This window comes from Mus musculus, chromosome 8 (assembly GCF_000001635.26).
Source record: "Mus musculus strain C57BL/6J chromosome 8, GRCm38.p6 C57BL/6J".
Taxonomy (NCBI): domain Eukaryota; kingdom Metazoa; phylum Chordata; class Mammalia; order Rodentia; family Muridae; genus Mus; species Mus musculus.
The window spans coordinates 117,713,891-117,735,986 of record NC_000074.6 but is presented as its reverse complement, the minus strand read 5'-3'; the positions used below and the strand labels follow the sequence as shown (position 1 = coordinate 117,735,986).

General features: G+C 46.9%; 1 protein-coding gene across 2 annotated transcripts in view; it reads right to left on the bottom strand.

Moving 5' to 3' along the window:
• Hsd17b2 (hydroxysteroid (17-beta) dehydrogenase 2) overlaps window positions 1–22,096 on the bottom strand; it is a 58,049-nt gene that overhangs the window by 23,044 nt on the left and 12,909 nt on the right. For both annotated transcript variants that reach the window (XM_006530703.1, NM_008290.2), the window contains exon 2: window positions 1,281–1,493. In XM_006530703.1, the coding sequence (XP_006530766.1) occupies window positions 1,281–1,350 (70 nt within the window). In that variant the 5' untranslated portion in view covers window positions 1,351–1,493. The remainder of the gene's footprint in view (window positions 1–1,280; window positions 1,494–22,096) is intronic.

Below are 22,096 nucleotides of genomic sequence, written 5' to 3'. Positions count from 1 at the left end.
ACCCAGGCCGGGAGGTTCATGACTGCCTGTAACTCCAGCTCCAAGAGATCTGATGCCTTCTTCTGACCTCTGTGGTTCTCTCCTCTCTCTGTCTCTCTCTGTGTCTGTCTGTCTGTCTGTCTGTCTGTCTCTCTCTCTCTCTCACATACATACACACAATCCTATTATAAAAAGAAAATGATGGCAACACCATGCTATACTGGTTGAGAAACAATTCCTACCCAAATAACTGCCAATCTTCTGTCTCTTCTCCTTTATGCAGCGATTCTGCACACGTGGGTCGTGACTGGTTTCACAGCGATCACTTATCGGATATTTACATTAAGACTCATAACAGTGGTGAAATTACAGCTACGAAGTCACAACGAAAATAATTTTCTGGTGGCGGTGGTGGGGCTTTACTACAAGGGGAAGAACTGTATTAAACGGTCACATTGGGACCGTTGAGAACCACTGCCTTTATGAGTAACTCGCTGTTCTAAATGCTGAACTGGGGGAAAGAGTGGCCTTTACTGAGCACCTCTTGCATTGTCCCAGACTCTTTTATTTCCTTTCTATAATAATCCCTAAGCTACAAAACAAGGCTGGCATTGGCGGGGAAGATAACAAGGTCAGCTCTGAACTCGATGAGGTTGAACCTCTGGGATACAAGTGGAAATGTTTGGAAGACAATTCTGCGTGTTTAGGTCCTGATCTAAGGAAGAATGTTGCCAGGTGGGCTGCATAGCTTTGGAAGGAATTAGTGTGAATTAGTTTTTCAACCCTGACCAAACATTAACGTCACCTAGGGAGCTTTAAAAACTAAAAGCTGCTGATGGGGCTGGGGAGATAGGGTGTTGATTAAGCTGCTTAGTGTAAGGACCTGCATTTGACTTTCCAATGCCCACAAAAACCGTGCTGTAATGACAGCACTAAGGGGTTAGCGGAGAAAGAGAGGGATCCCAGGGGATTGCTAGCCAACCAGACTGGTCGAAACAACATGCTCCGTGTCAAAAACACAAGACAGAGTGTGATAGCAGACACCTGACTTTGACCTCTGACCTGTATGTACATGCACACACACACACACACATGATGCCCGTGCCTCAGAAACTCTCCTTAAGTAAGCTGCAATAATAAAACTTTGGGCTGGAGGCACCCAGACATGGCCACCCCCTGGTCATGGACTTGGAAGTTCAGAAGGGACTCGCACTTGTTTAACCCCTTGATGGCACCATCTTAACTTTCATCTCATGTTGGGTTTGGTGAGTAAGGCGAGGAGGAATCAAGGAAGTTGTTACCTTTGTCTTGTATCTTCTCTGTGACTTTGCTGTGAGCATCTTTTATCTGCTCTGGCTTGGTGACATCCATCTGGAGCACTGAAAGACGCTCAGAGCAGTGTTTTCTCAGTTCCTCTGCTCCCGGGCCCTCTTTGTCCAGCACTCCAGCAAACACTGTGAAACCCAGCTTGTCCAGGTGCTTGGCCAAACCGTGACCGAAACCGGAATCAGCACCTGCAAGAGTTGAGACAACAGGGTGAGCTCAAACCAATGCAATAGGCAAGATTGCTTCATGAGGATAACGACACATGATGTTTATGATGGTCTCTGCTCCCTGAAGAGAGGGAGCCTGAGAAATAGATAGATAGATAGATAGATAGATAGATAGATAGATAGATGTAGATGTAGATATAGATGTAGATATAGATATATGCTGTTAAGAAATAGCTGGGGATGTTAAAACAACTAACTATGTAAAGAAAGAAAAGATGTTGGTAGAAAATTTAGTGAGCATACATGGAAAGGGGCTGGAGGATGGTGGTTCAGGGGTAACAGGCAAAAAAATGAATGTGGCAAGGAAAGCCATTATGTATGTGTATGTGTATATGCATGTATATACACATATGTATGTGTGATACATGCATGCCAGGTAAAGGAGTTCAAGGTGTTGACCTTGACCACAGTTCTCAGGGCAGAGAATGACCTTGAAGCCGTCCTCATAAGCTTGGGACCTACCTAGACCAGGAAAGGTCCCAGGGAGAGTCCGACCTTGAGCAGGAGTGAGTTATAAACTGTGAAGGCAGGGGGACGAAATCCTCCTGCCCCCCCTCTCCTGCTCTGGGAAGTGACTCACGACTGTGGTCCTTCTTCCAGCTGGGCGTGGTGCCCCAGTGCTGTGACTGTAGTTTCTTGGAAGGCTGAGACAGGAGGATTGCAAATTCAAGGCCTGCCTGGGTAACTCACTGTCTCAAAAATAAGATATTGAAAAACTAGAAGTCAATATAAAATGGTTGGGGAGACAGGCTAATGGCACAGTCCCTGCCTGGTCTGTGGACGCTAGGAAGAGTAAGTCTCAACAGGGATGTTTCCTCCATCAGACTAGACCATGGGCATGTCTGAGGGGCGTTTTCTCCGTTAGCGGGTGATTCATGTGGAAGGGCCCAGACCACTGTGGGTAGTGTCACCTCTGCACAGAGGGACCTGGGTTGGATAGAAAAGCAGGCTGGGCAAGATATATGGAGCAAGCCAGCCAATAAACAACACTCCTCCATAGCCTTGACTTCAGTTCCTGCTCCAGGTCCCTGTGTTGAGTCCTTCCCTGACATCCCTTGATAAGGAACTGTGACCTGGAAGTTTAAACCAAGTAAGTCCTTTCTTCCCCAAGTTTCTTTTGTCGGCGTGAAAAAGCCAACCCAGTAGCCCCCTCCAAAAAATAAGGAATCCCCTTCCCCATACGGGTGAGATGAGACTCAGGCATGTCCTTTGTTCACCTAGGATAAAGTCAGACCCAGAGCCTCCGAATCCCTTCTGTGCCTCGTTATTGATTAACTGACATGCTTGTCCCACTGATAAACTGCAGCAACATATACCCAACTTTGGTAAAGGTTCTGCCCTTTCCATGGGTCCTGGGATACCCTTCATCTGCGCCACCAGGTCACCCCTTATGACCCCATCCTGAGACAGGTGCAGGCCACCTGAACCAAGTGTGCTCCCTTCTACAGTTGTCCCTGCCTGATCCGGGTGACCCTTGCAATAACCATACAGAATGGCCTCTTCCATGTATAAAGGCTCTTGTGGATTGGCCACTGCGTTTTTTAAAAAAATTGTGGGAAAAAAATTGTGGTCGTTTGTGTCATAGCATGCATGTAGAGGTCAAGAGACCATTTTGTAAAATCACCTCCCCCTTCTGCCTTTACTGGGGTTCCTGGGTTTGAACTGGGGTTTCCTGGCTGGCACTACAAGCACCTTTATCATCTTACTGAGCCACCTGGCCAGTGAATTACAAAAGCCTCTTGCCCGAGACCACTATGCTCAGCTGTGATGAATTTCAGCATTGAGGCCAGGTGCTCACCTGCCCCTCCCCTCGCCTGTGTAGGCTTCTCAGTGGAAGCTTCCAGATCTACAGAATGGGCCTAACAGAGAGTTTGGCTAGACTAATGTCTGTGAAGTGCTTGTACAGTGCTGAGTTTAAGCTCTGGAAGTCTGTTTTTAAAAATAAGTTGGACTGAGCCAGGTTTGTTGGTGGCCCACATCTTTAATCCCTGCACTCCAAAGGCAGAAGTGGGGTGAATCTCTATGAGTTCAAGGACACCCTGGTCTACAGAGTGAGTTCCAGAACAGCCAGAGCTATCTGACTCCTTACAGACAGAAACCCTGTCTCTAAAAACCAAACAAAATGATGAACATGGCAGCACAAGGCTGTGACCTGAGCTGAGTCAGGAGGATTGCTACGAGTTCCAGGTCAGGCTACATAATGAGTCTCAGGCTGACTTGAGCTACAGAGAAAAGCCCTGTCTTTTTTTTTTTTTTTTTTTTTTTTTTCTTTTTTTGGTTTTTCGAGACAGGGTTTCCCTTTATAGCTCTGGCTGTCCTGGAGCTCACTTTGAAGACCAGACTGGCCTCGAACTCAGAAATCCGCCTGCCTCTGCATGGCCCTGTCTTAAAACTAAATGCCTACTATTACAAAGAACTACAGCCAACTAAGGGATGCTGAGAGCAAGAGAAATCACCTTCCCTGGGAGGAGAACAGAAAATATTATGCAAGCTTAACCCTGAAGGCAGATACACACAAGTAACATTCACAGAGTGAGGAGGCTGTACTTAGGTACTTAGGAACATACATACATACATGTATACATACATACATACATACAACAATTAAAGCAAAACAGGTCATAAACTTGAAAGACAGCAAGGAAGGTTCATGGGAAGGTGTGGATGGAGGAGGAAAAGGAAGTAGAAAATGTAGTTCTATTATGTACTGGCTGCTTTTGTGTCAACTTGACACAAGCTAGAATCATCAGAGAGAAAGGAGCCTCCCTTGAGGAAATGCCTCCATGAGATCCAGCTGTAAGGCATTTTCTCAACTAGTGATCAGTGGGGGAGGGTCTGGCCCATTGTGGGTGGTGCCATCCCTGGGTTGGTGGTCCTGGGTACTATGAGAAAGCAGGCTGAGCAAGCCATTGGGGAGCAAGCCAGTAAGCAGCAGCCCTCCTCGGCCTCAGCATCAGCTCCTGCCTCCAGGGTCCTGCTCTGTGTGAGTTCCTGTCCTGACTTCCTTTAATAATGAACAGTGATGTGACTCTGTCATCCATGATGAGCCTCGTGGAGAGTGTACCAAGCCATCTGGAGCCTCCACTTCCTCGTGGGGGAAAATAAGGTTCTAGTCAGCGCTCTCCTAGGCTGACCTGAGCAGTCAGGAGCCCAGTGCTGCTCAGAAGTCCTAGCGTGTCATACGTGACATGCTCTGGCCCTCACAGTCGTGGACACCCTGCTGTGCTGACCTCACAGCGAGAATGCGCTGATTCTCATCTGTGCGGTGGCCCAGAAGCCACACAGAGGTCAGCAGACCTTGGGAGAGCAGGAAGCTGGGAAGCTGAGATGAGATAACCTCTCTATGCTTCTGAGTCAAGCCAGTCCAGGAAGGCCCAGGGTTTCCTCAGAGTTGTGTACAATGGGGCAGACTGTGTACAAAGACTGCCCAGAACAGTCTTTCCTAAGCGAGATCGCAGTATGATTGCCAGGTGCCAGTGGGCATCACTGACAGCCATGTAAGGATTCCCATGTTGAAGGAAGAAAGGAAAGAAGGGAGAGAGGGAGAGACAGAGAAGGTAGGGAAGGGGAAGGAGAGGGGAGGGGAGGGGATGAGAGGGGTAGGGAGGGGAGAGAAAGAGAAGGGAAGGGAAGGGGAGAGGAGGGGAGGGGAGGGGGAGGGGGAGGGGAGGGGGAAGGGAGGGGAGGGGAGAGAAAGAGAAGGGGAGGGGAGGGGAGGGGAGGGGGAGGGGAGGGGAGGGGAGGGGGAGGGGGAGGGGGAGGGGAGGGGGAAGGGAGGGGAGGGGAGGGGAGAGAAAGAGAAGGGGAGGGGACTCTGCTATGCCAGAGGGAAACATGTAAATTGTCAGGAATCTTTAAGAATTAAGAGTTGTATGGTGGAAGAACTGTCCTGTGATACTGACCTGTTACTGCAGCTACTGTGGAGACTAGGGTAGGAAGACAGAAAGGACCAGACCTCTGGGGTGCAGAGCCAGCTCAACACAGAATGGGCAACTCACTGAGAGTCTGTCTAAACGGGAAGGAGGGCTAGCATTCTCAAGGCCCTAGATTCAATGCCCAGAATAGGGAAAGAAGGGTGTGTGTGTGTGTGTGTGTGTGTAAAGCTTTACAAGCATGAAGTGTCAATCACCTAAGATGAACTCGTCCCATCCTGGGTGTTTCCTCCTTAGGCGCCTCTGCTCTGCTGTTTCACTTAAATTCCCTACAAGATCAAAACAGACTGTGTGCACCTATGAGATCTTCAGTGAATTGATGAAAATAGGTTAGTCATGAAAATACCCAGCACTCTAGCTTCATTGGTGCAATTGAAATAAGGTTGTGTGTATCTCTTGCTTATGACAACAGATGATCTCCTGAAATAATGTATTGATTATGAACTAAGTTATAGTGGTGGAAAATAACACCTCATTAACTCACTGTTCCTCCAAAAGCTTGTAAGAATCAAACGTGACAACACACACACATAACACACACTCACAAGCAAACATAGATACATACACATACATGCATACATACATACAAGCACATATACATGCTCACACATGCATATACCACAGACATGCACACACTCACTCACAGAGAGACACATCCACACAATGCTCTCACACACATATACACACACCACACACACACATGCACCATACATATACACACAGTCACATACATATACATATACTCTCACACACAGACACATACACACATTCTTACACACGTACTCATGCTCACACACACATTTACTACACATCACACACATATACACGCACTCACCCACATACACCACACACACATGCTCTTGAATGCACACATATATACACATTCACACTCACATACATCAAGCACACATACCATACACCCTCGCACACAGACACAGGGCACATACACACATCACATATACATACACCACACATATATACACACACTCACACATTATACACACAGATACACATGCTCACACACAGACACACACATGCTCTCACAGCCACACACGCAAACACACACGTTCACACATACACATGCCACACACACATACATACACTCACACACACAAACACATACACGGTCTCTCTCACACACATATAACCACACACCTATACACACTCACATATATACACACTCATACACAGAGACACATACACACACATGCTTTCATACACGTACATAGACACACACTCACATACACACATGCACCACACACATACACACATGGATCTGTTAATCTCTACCTTCCTTTTTGAAGTAACTTTCATATGTTCCTTATTTGTCTTATGTGCTCTCAGCATGCCTTGACATGGTGTTGTTTGTTGTCAAGATGGTGAAGAGTCTTGGCCCTGTCTTTGTTCTGTAACATACACACTTAGCTTGTTCACACAGTCCAAGGGTTTCCTTATATAGGTTGAAAATTAAAGAACGTTGCCAACATTTTCCCCAGCCCTGACTTACTTTATTTTATAACTTTTAAATTAGACTTTAATTAAAACATAATTCCATCCCCTTCTCCTTCCCCTTTCTCCCTCTGGCCGCGCCTCTCATGTCCTTTCCCTCCAACTCCTTCCATGTTCCCCTCCCTCTCAGGGATCAACCCCTAATTATCTGTCCAATACCAAATGGCCATGTAACACTTGTTACTATGTCTTTGAGAATTTTATATGATTTTGATCCTGTTCACCCTTCCCTATTCCTTCCAGATCCACTCTCCCTCCTGGCCCACCTATCTCCCGCCCTTCTTTATTTTAACCCAGCAAAGTTTCATCCGTGCTGCCCATGCACTGTTGGGTAGGGACGATCCACTGAAGCACAGCCAATCCATTGAGCCACACCCTTAAGGAAAACTGACTCTTCCTCTCTTGGCATCTGTAATTGCCAATAACTTCTCTGAGTGTGGGCCTTGTCCTCTCCTGTCCTCTCCGTGCTGGATTGTGTCCCTTCTGGGATATACTTTTATCCCATCGGTTAAACTGTAGCTTGTAAAATGATGAAACAGCAAAACAGAACAATTTCAATCCTGCTGCTTACCCAAGGTCACATTGTTCTTCACCTTAACTTCAGTCTCTCGGCTGTTTGGAGTTCCTGAAGCCTTGCATAAGAGTGGTGTGCACTCTGTTCTGTGGCAGGGCACACCTTGCTCAACCGTCTCCTTCATTGTCTGTGTTTTTCCTTCCTGTATCTGACTCACTACATCCCTGACTGTGTCCCTAGATTCTTATTTGTGCTTTTCTTAATTTAATCTTTGAAAATATATATATATATATACATATACACACACATATATACATATACACATACATATATACATGCACATATACATATATACATATACACATATGCACATACACGTATACACCTAAACACATACCCATACACACACACACACACACACACACACACACACACACACACACACATATATATATATATATATATATATATATATATATGTATATATACACATATATATATTCCTATGTATGCATCTGACAATAGTAATTGAATAGTAATTCTTTGAGTTTGAGCTTAAGAGATGAAGTGACATGGACACACAGAAGGAGTTGAGCATAGAAAGAATTATGTAAATATAATATGAACCTAGGAAATTCTCAAGTAGCATATTTTTTTAAAGATGGACAAAAGAATTCATCAAGTTTCAAAGCGTATTCCTCCCACTGCCACATGGGGGCGCTGTATGAGCCAGTCAGTAGACAACACAACCCAGCCTGAGGTATGTTAGTAAACTGAACTCTGAGGACGAAGTGTTTAGCTTAACCAAAGGGTACTTGGCACTGGCTTGGGAGTTCTTGGAGCCAGGATGTTTGAATGGAATGCATGCAGCTTTTGGATATGGAGCTGTGGGGCGAAATGTGTGCTTTTAGGGTCCCTCGGGAACTGCTTCCAAAGACAAGAATTTAAAAGCCTGTGTATATATCCCAGGCTGAGCCTTCATTGACTACCTCTAGCTTCTGGAACAAGGATGGTTTCTATTTCGATTGTCAGATTGTCACAGAGAGCCGGGATATGGTAGGTAAATGGTTACTGTGCAAATCTGAGGACCAGAGTTCAATCCCTGGGACCCACAAGAAAGAGCCAAGAGTTGCAGCCAGGCATGGCAGCTCATGTCCTAATCTTAGCACTTGGGGGGCTCATAGCAAGTTTGGGCTAAATAATAAGTTCTAGGCCGGCTCACACTTCAGAGTGAGATCCTGTCTCAACAACCAAAAGCCAGGTGAGTTGTGCACACTTCTTACCTTAGCACGACGGAGGGGGAGCTAGCAAGTCCTGGAGCTTTGCTGGCCAGTTGGCCTAGCCTAGTTCCAGGCCAGTAAGAAACCTTTACCAAAAAAAAAAAAAAAGAAAGAAAGAAAACGAAAGCCAAACAGATAGATGGCTCCTATGGCCTCTAAACACAATCACATATACAGCACACACTTACACACTCCCATACAGACACTCTCTCAAACAGGAACACATACACACATACGAGCTCTCTCTCTCTCTCTCTCTCTCTCTCACACACACACACACACACACACACACACACACACACACACTTCATCACAGAAGGGATAATCATGACCTGCCCTGTGCATGAGCACTTTTGACTTGAGGCCCCTGAAAGGCATTGTCCCCTTTAATGAGGGCATCTCCTGGGAGTTGTTTACGTGGTTGGGAGTCTGTGGGAAATGGATGGAGAAAGAACTTTCCCCTCCCTTGAGTTTAAGACTTGGGTAATCGGCGAAGATTGCCACCCTTGGGTGGACACTGCTTGTTCCTCATTATGTAGGTTAAGTGATCCTAAGATGACAGATAAAAACTAAAACACCAGTGAGACTTCCCTGAGGCCCAGACTGGACTCAGCTCTTGCTCTAGGAGGAGCAGACGCTAGACACCCACTTCCCTTGTTTGTAACACTCTGAGGAGATGCTAACAGCTGGACTGAGAAGATTAATCCGTGGATAAAGGCTTGTGCCACCGAGCCTGAGAACCCGAGTTCCATCCCTGGGGAACCAAGCCTTACAAGTTGTCCTCTGAGCTCCACATAGCAAGGTGTCACACCTCACCTCACGTACACACACACACACACACACACACACACACACACACCGTAGCTTAGTGAAAACCTTGAAAACAGCTACAGTTTCATGTCTCCTTTGTAATGAAATCAGTAAATGGTCCTTTTCCTGTGGCGTGAACTTTCTGAATAATTCTCCCATGACCTTCTTATTCCTGTGAGAATACGAGAAGCTAAGATGCCGAGAGAGCAATGTGCACACAGTGGGGATGAGCAAGAGTCAGTGCTGAAACCTGACCGTCTCTTTATGAAGCATGCTCTTCTTGAGCACCTTGGGTGGGGTAGAAAGTAGCAACAGTGACCCCAGCCCCCTTCACAAAGGACTGACACCTGGTTATACATCTGCAGTGCCAATATTGAATGCCCATGCCTGCTCTTTAGAAGGACCAATGCAGTGACTTTGTGTATGCGCATAAGCATACTTCCAGCCCCAGCATAAAACAAGCAGCCAAAACCAGCATACCTCCAAAGATGTACTAATGTGCCATGCTCCTCCTTCCCTCCCCCGCCCCTCCCCCGGTCCCCAGTTCCCCCCTCCCCCTCTCCAGCATCCCCAGGACAGGACTTCCAGTACTGGGTTTTCTGAGAGATCTCTGGAGGTCAGGAAAAGCACACACAATGCATGCCCATGATCCCAGAACTCTGCAGACAGCTGCAAGGGCGAATGCTACAAACTTGAGGCCCCTCTGACCTCCACAATAAGGGTCAGGCCAGCCAGGGTCCCATAACAAGATTGTCAGAAAAAGAAAAAGAAAAAGAAAAAGAGAAAGAGGAGGAGGAGGAGGAGGAGGAGGAGGAGGAGGAGGAGGAGGAGGAGGAGAAGGAGAAGGAGAAGGAGAAGGAGAAGGAGAAGGAGAAGGAGAAGGAGAAGGAGAAGGAGAAGGAGAAGGAGAAGGAGAAGGAGAAGGAGAAGAAGAAGAAGAAGAAGAAGAAGAAGAAGAAGAAGAAGAAGAAGAAGAAGAAGAAGAAGAAGAAGAAGAAGAAGAAAAGGAAAAGGAAAAAAATTAAAATGTAAAGGAGTCAGGCAAGGTGGCACAAGCCTTTAATCCTCGTGCTCAGGAGACAGAGGCGGGAAGATGATCTCTGGGTTTGGGGGCAGCCAGGGCTGCACGGGGAGACCCTATCTCAGAAGAACAAAACAAAACTGATAAGGGTCTGCACAGTGGGGAGGTGTTTGCCGCATGAGCGTGAGTACACACGTGTGACCCCCCACACCCGTGGAGGAGCCTGGGAGAGGCAGACATGGGGGGTGGGGAACGGTGAGAATCAGACAGCCACGGTCCACCCTGGCGCGCAGCCGCACAAACACACACGTGGACCAGCTCTGTGGTGAGGACTGCTGGCTCCCTTTCTTTCTTTCTTTCTTTCTTTCTTTCTTTCTTTCTTTCTTTCTTTCTTTCTTTCCCCTCTCTCTCTCTCTTTCTCTCTCTCTCTTTCCATTGTTGGTTTTGTTTTTGAAACAGGATTTTTGAAAGTGGCTTGAAACTCACAGAAATCCTCCTGACTCTGCATCCCAAGTGCTTAGCTAAAGATGTAAGACACCAAACCCAGTTCATTCAGAAATATTTTAGTTTTGTTTGGCTTTGTTTTCGTTTTGAGGTGGGCTCTTGCTGTGTGTCCCTGGCTGTCCTGGAACTTGTTCTGTGTAGCAGGCTGGCCTCGAACTCACAGGTCCACCTGCCTCTGCATCCCAAGGGTCAGCCATCCAATCCGGAGATTTTTAAGATTACTTTTAACCGGTTTCTAGTGGCCACCCTCCTGAGAACAGTGTCCAGTCCATCCTGGAATCCAGCAATGATATCACTTGTGGCTTCCACCCTTGGATCTGAGTTCCTGGAAGGTGATGACAGGAACCTCTCTTTGTTCAGTGTCAGCCTATTGTGTAGCCAAACTTCGTGTGTTGTGTGGCCCCTATGGGCCACAGGACCAAACTCCAGCAGGCCCCTCTCTGCCATGTCATGGAGGGTATAGCAAGATGTGACTGTCCCCAGCTCCAGTTTTTGATCCTCTTAGACATTCCTTGCGAAGACCCCGAGCAATTCTGGTTATTTTTCCGGAGGCTGCCACTAAACTAACTGTGTACTGGTAACTAAGGGTCAATGCCTGAGCCCAGGGCCTGAGAGATACCCCTGGACCCTTCCAGAAGTCACTGCACCCAATACCCAGCTCTGGAAAAATCCCAGACCTACCCTCAAGGCTTGGCTGAATATATCTCTCACCTGTAAGACTTGGACACTGTGCCAAATCCCAGCAGCCCAGGAAGGGTCCACCTGCCTCACTCACTCCCTCCTACCTCCGTGCCAGCCTAAGAATAAAATGGTCTTCTCCATTTAAAAAAAAAAAAATCCCAAGCAGCCGATGTGGTCCAGCTAGATGCTGTTTTTAAGGCAAGGTCTCCTATAGTGGAGGTTAGCCTCAAACTTGAGATGTAGCTGAGTATGACCTTGAACTTCTGATCCTCCTGCTACCACCTGCGGGAATTGCTGGCAGACACCAGTAGACTTGTTTTGCGTGCCAGCTGAGCCACATGCCTTGCCTGGCTGGATTTGATCAAGGAATGATGCTGTAGTTTGTATCTGGAATGTTCCACAATGGGTGTATTAAAGGCTTGGCACTCTGCCCTCAATCATCCGGTGGTAAAAAATCTGCCATGTAGAGGTGGATGAGCCTAGAGGGAGATCTTTAGTCATGGCGTCACGCCCCTAGAAGGGATTTGTGTGATACTGTCCCTCTTCCTTTCTCCCGTCCTTTCTCCCTTTCACCCCCGCCATGAGGTTGGCAGTTTGCTCTACCACAGACTACCTTCTCAATGTGACATCCTGTCTTAGTCAGGGTTTCAATTCCTGGACAAAACATCATGACCAAGAAGCAAGTTGGGGAGGAAAGGGTTTATTCATCTTACACTTCCACATTGCTGTTCATCACTGAAAGAAGTCAGGACTGGAACTCAAGCAGGTCAGGGAGCAGGAGCTGATGCAGAGGCCATGGAGGGATGTTTCTTACTGGCTTGCCTCCCCTGGCTTGCTCAGCTTGCTTTCTTATAGAACTCAAGACCACCAGCCCAGAGATGGTCCTACCCACAAGGGGCCTTTCCCCCTTGATCACTAATTGAGAAAATGCCTTACAGTTGTATCTCATGGAGGCATTTCCTCAACTGAAGCTCCTTTCTCTGTGATAACTCCAGCTGTGTCAAGTTGACACAAAACTAGCCAGTACACACCCCAACCCCAAAGCAGTGGGGCCAAGCAGCTATGATCGAAAACTTCTTCCAAAACCTTTCCTCTCTATAAGTTGATTGTCTCCAGTATTTTATTATAGTAACTGAAAGTCGGTAAAGGCGAATAGATACCCAGAAGCTTGAAATCTTACTGCCCTTCTCCAGTTAAAGCCAATTGTTCGCTGGTTATCTCCTCAATTGCTTCACCGTGGAAAGTTCCTTGTTTTTCTTGTGCGATGACACCCACATATCAATCACCCAAAACCTTCTCAAAGTCTTCACCGTCATTCAGTACCCCACCACACACATTCCAATCCAAAGATTTCCCTGTTTGTCTCTGTTTTCCCTCTTGTATACATTACATGGGGGTGTGAGACATTCAGCTCCACTCCACTGGCCCCCACACTGCCACTCACCAGAGACGCACATTCTTAAATGTAGCAGAAACTAGCATCACAACATGGCCGTATATCCATCATATTTCCATGTTCTATATAGCACAGGTATACACAAGAGTGTCACGTGACATCAGCTAAGCAACAATGTACGTGGCTCCTGTTACTGATGTCTCCAAAATTGATGGAGGTGGGGGCTCTGTGTGTGACCAGCTGACACATGCCGAATTCCAGATGTGCCCAGCCAAGATGGGGGTGGGGGGCGGCTACAGAACTCCTCATTGTTAGCAGGTGGAAGCCAGTCAGGACTTCCAACCCATTTTCCCCTGGGATGTCATCGGACCAATCCAAGACTTGTTGTTTGCTGGTAGGCACGTAGCTCTTGGCCTTTATGTCCTTTATGCTATTGTTTTCTGTCATTGCCTGCAGAAACTGGTATTAGTCCCACATCCCATGTCCAGATGTGGCAAACAAACGGCTCTCACCTGTCTCCTCAGCCACCAACAGGAAGCAGAGCCGGATGAATGTTACAACTTAGCTTGCTCAATCCAGACCACAGATTGGAGTGGGTTATACCCACCTTCGAATAACTAATCTAGATTGCCTAGATTCCCTCACAGACCTGTTCAGAGATGTGTTTCCATGGCGATTCTAAAGGCTGACAAGATGGCAATCATGATGGACTATCACAATGAGATGTAGTCTCTTCCAGGCAGAGCAGGCTAGGTCACATGGCCTTTGAGCCCCAGGCACCTGGCTGTCTCTGCCTCCATGGTGCTGGGGTTACAACTTTGTACCATCGTGCCTGGCAGCTTCAGTGCTACTAGACAAACCCTCTACCAACTAAGCTTTCTCCCCAGACCCAGGCCTTTTCTTTTTCAATAGCCCTGTTGATTTTTCTCACGTGTTCCTACTAACCATTTCCCAAGTTTATATTCAGAAGGAAAATTTGGAGTAGAGCTATTTTAGCATAAGGGACAAATTATTACGGACCACTTTCAGTATGGGTGATCCTAGAGCCCATCGATGAATCACAGATGAGCAGGAGGCACTGGGCCCCTCCCTGTCTTCCTTAGGTACCAGATAGTGCTTTTAGCCTGGGACTCTTTAGCTTATCTTAGGGGTGACAAGTTAGGGACAGTCTTCTATGGGACTGAGTTCACGTATCTCAAAAGAGGTGGGGATCCTGAGCATCAGAAGGATGCGGATTAGGGGCATGTGCGACAAACCAGAAAGATGGAACCTTCTGGAATAACTCAGCCAATGAGGAATTCAGGGGGCAGGAAAATATGATCAGAGTATTAAAAGCACTGTTTCCTGCCAAGTGGATGCTGTAGCCCTTCTGGGCTTTTCTCTGAGCTCATTTGAGGCTTTGCAAGGCCATAAGATAAACCGATTTGCTTTCAAGGCTGGGGGTCTTCAGAACAGCTATTGCGGGACAGGGGTCACCATTTCTCATGCTAGCTGTTTATAGGGAAGGGGCTCTAGATCCTTCATGGACCTTAGAAGTCTCAAGATGTCCACATCTGTCATAGAAAACGTCATATGCTCACATACACCCCAGGCCCATCCTCCTGTGAGTTTTATCGCATCTCTCGGTACCATGCAAGAAATGGACATACCTTGTAAATTATTGTTATCCAGTATCATCTGAAGAATAACAGCAAGAGATGGCGGCTGAGTGAAACACGCCCAATCCCTTTCCAATATTTTCAGGCTGAAATCAATCTGTGGTACAAGTAATGAACTTACAGAGTCATCTTGATACCTGGTCACCATGAAGCTCCGCAATATCCTCAGGGCACATGTATGAAGCAACCCAATGCTGGTGTGGGAATGATGAAGTCACTGGAGTAGAGGCCACTCAGTCTGACCACAGCCAAAAAGTCATATGAGCTGTTTCATGCCTGAGATGTCAGGGTGAGGCAGGCCTTTGTTTCAAGCCATAGATTTCAGGGCAGGCAAGATGGCTCAGCAAGTAAAGGCGCTTGCAGCCAAATCGGATAACCTAAATTCTATCCCTGGGACCCGCATAGTAGAAGGCGAGAACTGACTCTCCCATGTTGTCCTCTGACTACCACATACATGCCAGGGCAAGCATGTGCGCGCACACACACAGACACACACACACACACTTTTAAAATAGATTTTGGGGTTGGAGAGAAAGCTCAGCGGTTAAGAGCACCGACTGCTCTTCCAAAGTTCCTGAGTTCAATTCTCAGCAACCACATGGTGGCTCACAACCAGCTGTAATGAGATCTGATGCCCTCTTCTGGTCTGTCTGAAAATAGCTACAGTGTACTCATACACAAAAATAAATCTAAAATAGATTTCATTACTTAGAGAAATTTTATATTTATAGAAAGATTAGGAAGGCCATACAGAGCTCCCCCCCCCAATATATTTCACATACAATTTCCCATCAATTACATCTTGCTGAATCCTAGCATAAAACAGTTCATCTCAGTCATGGTAGGAATTTTAGACCAAGACTTTGCACAGATGCCCAGGAGACAGATGTGATTGGAAAGGAAAAAGTGGTGGGAAAGGGAATTGTGGGAAATTCAGGCCACCCCGTGAAAAGAGAGAGGCAGGTTGTTAGCCTCTGGCAGTGTGTGTGAGGTGCATCCTAAAAGGGATTTTCCCGTGTATGATGTAGGTCAGTGGCCAGCCTGTCCCTGGACACCTCCTGACACCACTAGGGGAATTTTCTCGCCATAAAAGGAATAAGAGGCAAGTAAGAAAAATGTGCTATAATTAACTAAATTCTTCAGTTAGTCACTCCCCCCTCCCTGTCTCCTATTCCTGTAGGACCACACAAGGGTCAGAGTGAGGCATGCACATGTGGAGACCGAAGGTCACTGTCAGCTGTCTTCTTTCTCAATCACTCTCCATCTTAATTCTTGAGATAGGATCTCTCATTCAATCTGGAACCCACCAATTTTGGCTGGCCGAGCAGGCCAACAACCCCCCACCCCCACCAGGACCCTCCTGTCTCTGCCTCCCCAACACTGGGATTACAGATATACAGGATCCAACTGTGGGTCCTCATGCTCACCGAACAACCACACCCTCTGTCCCTCCAGCCTCCAGTTCCCTTTCTTTCTATCTAACATCCTTCCTCTGCTCCCGGATCCCAGGACGTGCTACGCTGAGTCACGGTGACTCCTTAGGTACCTCTTGGCTGTGACTGTTTCTCAGACGTTTCTTTGTTTTCCTTTTCTGGATATTTTGAAGGACAGCTATACAGGGCTTCTGTAAATGTTCTTTTTTCAGAACTGTTTGATGTTTGGATTTTTTTTTTCTTTGCCTTATGGGGCTCTGGGTTTGGGAGAAAAAGAACCCCTCACAAAAGTAAGATATTCTCTTCATCAAGTTGTATTATTATAGCAGAGCTGGGAAGATGAGTCAGGTGGCAAAATGCTCACGTCAAAGAGTTGGGTGTGGATTTTACATCCCTAAGCCCAGCATTGGTAGAGGCGAGCAGGCAAATCCCTGGGGCTCCCTAGCCAGCCTGTCTACCTTAACTGGTGATCTCCAGGCTTTTGAGAAGCTGTGTCTCACAAAAACAAAAAAACAGGGTGTCTGAGGAGCAACAAAGGTCTTCTGGTATCCACACGCATGCATATGCATGTGCATCTACATACATGTGCATCTACATACATGTAGACCCGCACAGACAGACCATAGCATTAATGGGATTGTGATGGCTGATTCCACCTTTTTATGTGTGTAGTGTGTTCTTGTATGTGCACATACATACACAAATGAGTTCGCCTGTGTGTGCATGTGTGGGAGGTAGGCATTGGAGGTCTTTATTTTTCTCCACCTTGTTTTTTTGAGACAGGGTCTCTCAGTGAACCTGGAGCTTGCCATTTTGGTGAAACTGGATGGCTTGTGATCTCCCAGCATCCACCTGTGTCTGCCCCTACTCCTAACGCTGAGCAGCACCTTGTCCAAGAATGTGCCTGGGTTTTAAACTCACATCTTCATGTTTATTCAGCAAGGACTTTACCCAGCGAGCTGTCATTCCAACCCCTTTGTTTTGATCTCAGTTGCTCGAATGAAGCAATATGGGTCAGGGTTCCACTGCGCAGTTGAGAAAGGGACCTCAGTGGGGACAAAGGTACAAAACTTTAACTCGGGAGTGTTACCCATTAAAAAACTTATCGTGTGTTCTCTCCTGACCCCTCACCTGCACAATGTTGCACGGGGGAGTTCCACAAAATACCAGGAAACAAACACCAGGGCCGTCGGGTATATTATTCATTCGAAGCTTGCTGTGAGCTTTCACCATCTCAGCCTGTGTTGTCTAAGCAGTTTTGAGGGACATTCTCATCGAAAGGCTGAGATATTTCTGGATAATGGGATTATCAAAGGAATGTAACAGCCCCAGTATGAACCAGTTCTGCGAGGCCAGGATATGGACACAGAGGGGAAAGATGTTTTGAAGCTGTTCTGCCCTTCCATCTGCCAGCCGCCACCCCCTCCCAATGTAACTAGAGCTGTAACATTGTAATTCCAACCTCTGATACAAACCCAGTGAGAACAAGGACCTTGCTGCGGAATTCAGCTTCCCAGGATCCTGACTGATGTCCACCAGGAACCCTGAATTCTACTGGTTCTCAGCCTTTCTAATGCTCTACAGTTAATCATGTTGTGGTCACCCCCCGCCCCCCAAGGGTTAAATTCTTTTCACTTCTACTTCATAACTGTCATTTTGCTACCATTGTGAATCGCAACATAAATGTCTGTGTTTTCCCATGGACTTGGGTGACCCCAAATGACCCACAGATTAAGAACCTCTGCTGTACTCTGTTGCATGAATATCCAGCAGGCAGAGCTAATCCCCACTTCAGACATGAGAACTCGGTCTTCTTTCTAAACCTCAGGGATGAGCAAACCCGTGCTTGACAGCCCATCCCCAGAAATCTCTCAATGGATAAGATCAAGAGGTGGTATCTGAGTAGTCATTGCTACACTTTCACATCTCTGGGAAGTCATTGCTACATCTTAGCATCCTTGACCTCTGCTTATATATCTGTTCACCAATGGCTGTTGAGCTCTGTATGCCAGATATCATGCTGGAAGCCAGTCTTGGCTACATGAGACCCCCGTCTCAATGGTAACAGCAAAGGCCGGAGAGGTCAGAGGACAACAGGAAATGCTGGGGAAGCACACACAGTCTGATTCTCCTTTCCAAATCCTACAGAGGCAATAGAAGGGATCCAGAGAAACCTCAGAGAATGCCAAATAGATGGTGTGATGGCACACTCCTGAAACACTAGCACTCAGAGGGTTAGAAGCAGGAGGACCAAAAGTTCAAGGCCATTCCTGGCTATGCAGCAAATTCAAGGCCAGCCTGGTCTACAGGAGATCTTGTTATCACAAAAAAAAGATGGAAAGTTCTCCTCAGACCTGTGGGGAAGACAGCCAAGGGAGAGCAGAGATAGAAGCTGAACAGCTGCAGTTCTAAATGAGGGTCCATGAGGGCAGAAACTGGCGCTGGCAGGGAAGGACTCTTGTCTGCAGCTTTCAGATGGCATGTGGCTCTGCCAATAACTTAATAACTTAATTTCAGGTTTCCTGACCCCCCCGGGGGGGCTCTGAAAAGAATTCCTGTTGTCTCAAGCCAGCTATTTGGGGGTACAGGTTGGCCAGGTCCAGTCTCAAAGTCAGAACTCCAAATTACTCCAAAATCCAAAACTTCTTGAACATCAACATAAAGTCACGAGTGGAAAGAGCCACACTTGACTTTGTGGGGCAGATGGCAGCCCAGACACAGGTGCACAATGCATTATTGTGTAAAGCCGCCCTTGGGCTGTGTATCTGGCAGATAGGAAAAATAAATGAGTTTATCACTTGGACTTGGGTTTCCACCTCAAAGATATCTCATTGTGTATATAAACAAATATTCTGAGACCGTCTTTTGATGAGGGACACTGGTTGTACATCGTAGGGGATGAATTCAGACCTTTCATTTCCCTACCACATGGAGCCGGGTGGACTATAAATTCCATGCAAGCCAAGGGAATGGGTTTATTTTCAATGGGTTATGAACTTCAAGCATAAAAGTTAGAGAGACGGTAGGGCCTCAGTGCAAACCCCAGCCCTTACCAGCCCAGTGGGAGCTGGGTGAGCCCATCTAAGGGAAAAGCATGTCTGAGTTACTGGGCTCCTGGGCCAGGTTTCTGAACAGAAAGAAAAACTCAAAGAGGGTGGCAGACTCTTCAGACACTTAAGCTGTGAGCCCGCTGGAACCACTGGTAGCTGTTCGTACTATAATTCCTCACCAGAATTTTGGGTTCTTGAAGTTCCCTTTGTGCTGTCCAGAGGATGGCTGTTACTCCTCAGCAGCAAAGTCCCTGCATCTAAGAGGTGGGCAGATGGCGGTCTTTACTAAATTTACCATTCTCAAAATCTGATGCAGAAAAGAAAACAGAGAGGCAGAGAGATCCCACCCTGGGCTTCCCAATGTTCTGCAAGAATCCAACATGTCCACACGGAGAACTTAGAGTAACCTGTACTCTCCAAACCCAGACTTTATCACAGGAGGACTTATGCTGGTCATTTCTCCCGGGACCAGCCCCATGGGAATTGCCCACGGTGATGTCATTAAGTAACAAACAGTACTTGATCCTGATTGTGATCCATCACGAGCATTTCCTGAGAATCTTGGCACTGTGTGTCCATGGCACTGAGGGTACAGTGTGAGCCTGCTCCTGGCATTGGCAAATCAAGATGAGAAACATAAGGAGGGCTCAGCCAAACGACCTGGGGTCTGGGAGCCAGCAGGGTAGACTAACCAGCTAGGCACATTCAAAGCTACCACCTCTTGCAGATGAATGGAGACTCTGGATTGTTATTTAAGTCATGCTAGGCCACACCCCTGGGTGTAGGTGGCAAAGCTGTGAAACTGGAATTCCATGACTTTAAAGTGCATGCCCTCTGTGCTGTAGAAGATCACCATTACTACCTAGTAAATGTTCCTGACCACTCAGGTGTCTCTGAGTGTCATGTCATTCATTTATGTATGCCCGTGTTAATTGGAGACCGAGTTCTGAGTGCCTACTGTGTGTCAGGAAGTGTGGTAGTCAGCATGAACTTCTAAATTGACACAGTCTAGAATCATTTTCCTACAAAGTCTCTGTGGAGTTATTGTCCTTTGGGGGGGGGGGTGCGCCGGAGGGGACTGTGAACATGTCTGTTGGGGATTGTCTTGACTGTTAGTTCATGTACAAGAGTCCAGCCCACTGTGGGCAGCATCATTCCCTAAACAGGTGGTCCATGGTTCTGTAAAGAAGCTAGCAAAGCAGAAGCCCAAGTGAGCCAGAGAGCAAGCCAATGAGCAATATTCCTCCATGGTTTCTGCTTCAAGTTTCTGTCTTAAATTCCTGCTCCAACTTTCCTCAATGATGGGCTGAAACCCCAGAAATCTAAGCCAAATAAATCCTTTCCTCCCCTAAGTTGATTATGGTCAGATTTTACTATCACAGCGGAAATGAAGCTAGAACAGGTTGTGTGTTCAATGGTTTTCTTACAGAAAAGAAGGTAGCAGCCAAGGTAGCCACATGGAATGGGGCACTGACCACTCCAAGATTCTTGCCCATGATGTTATTTCAGAGTGAGCCAGGTCCTGCAACCATAACAAACAGGAACTGTACAGAAAGAGAAAAGGCAAGCGAGAAGCTAGACACTTAGAGATCAAAGGACGCTTGTTCAATAAGGCCATGCGTAAGCCGTTAGGTCTCAACTAGCCACAATCGGATGACACTGTACATTGTCTGAAGGCTTTTTGACCATCTCCACTGGGGAGCAGGGTGCGACTAGTCTCCAGGGAATCCAACTGAAGGAGACTGTGAACAGCCTCAAGAGCGAAGCCCTTTCCAGTTCAACATAGTCACGATGCCAAGGTTGAGAAATCCCGATTTCTGAAGATGATAAGAAGGTGAGGAAGCCAGGGCTCTAAGGGATGAGGAAACACTTGGCTGAAAGGAGCAGAACACACTGGCTTTAAAGCCAGGGCCTCGAGCCAACCAGGTTGCCCTGGGCAATGGCAAACCCAAATGAAAGGCATGAGGAAATTCAAGATAAGGAAGCCTTTTTTTCTTTGACTTTGGACAGTATAGGTACTCTAAATAGAATGAATGTGTTAGAGAGGCAACTATGGGATTCTAATGATCCAAGGGGAGAACCTGAGAAAGGTTTGACTAGACCAAAAGCAATGAAGATGGAAAGCAGAGGTGAACCCAGATGCATTCTGGGAAAAATGGTTACTGCCCAGGAGTAAACCAAGAGGAACTGAAGGTGACTGGGCAGCAAGACCCACTGCATAGGGAGGGAGCCCTAATTAAAATCCTCATGAGGAAGTGGCTTCGTTCCTTTCCCTATTGTGTGTGTGGTCATTTGAGTGCAAAATGTCCCCCCACAGGCTCTGGTATTTGAATATTTGGTCCCCAGTTGGCTGTGCTGTTTGTGGCTTTGCTGGAGGAAGTATGTCACTGGAAGTATGTCAGGCTTCGAGAGCTTAAAGCCTCACCCAGCTTCCAGTCCACACTGTGTGTCATGCTTGCAGTTGAAGTGTGAGCTCTCAGCTCCTTGCTCCAGCCACTTGCTCCCATGCTTCCCCAATCGGGGCGGACTCTACCTTTAAGGAACTGTAAGTCCAAATAAACTCTTTTTTTTTTTTCCTAGAACTTGATTTTGGTCACTGTGTTTTATCCTAGCAACAGCAACTAGTACACCATGACAAAATAACCTCTAGCAAAAGCCAGAGAAAGGAGGGAGGGTTGACCGTAGCTCGTAGTTTCCAGGGGACATCCAGCATGATGCTGTCAAGGAAGCAGGAACCTGAATTCACTGGTCCCCAGATAAGAAACCAGAAGTAATG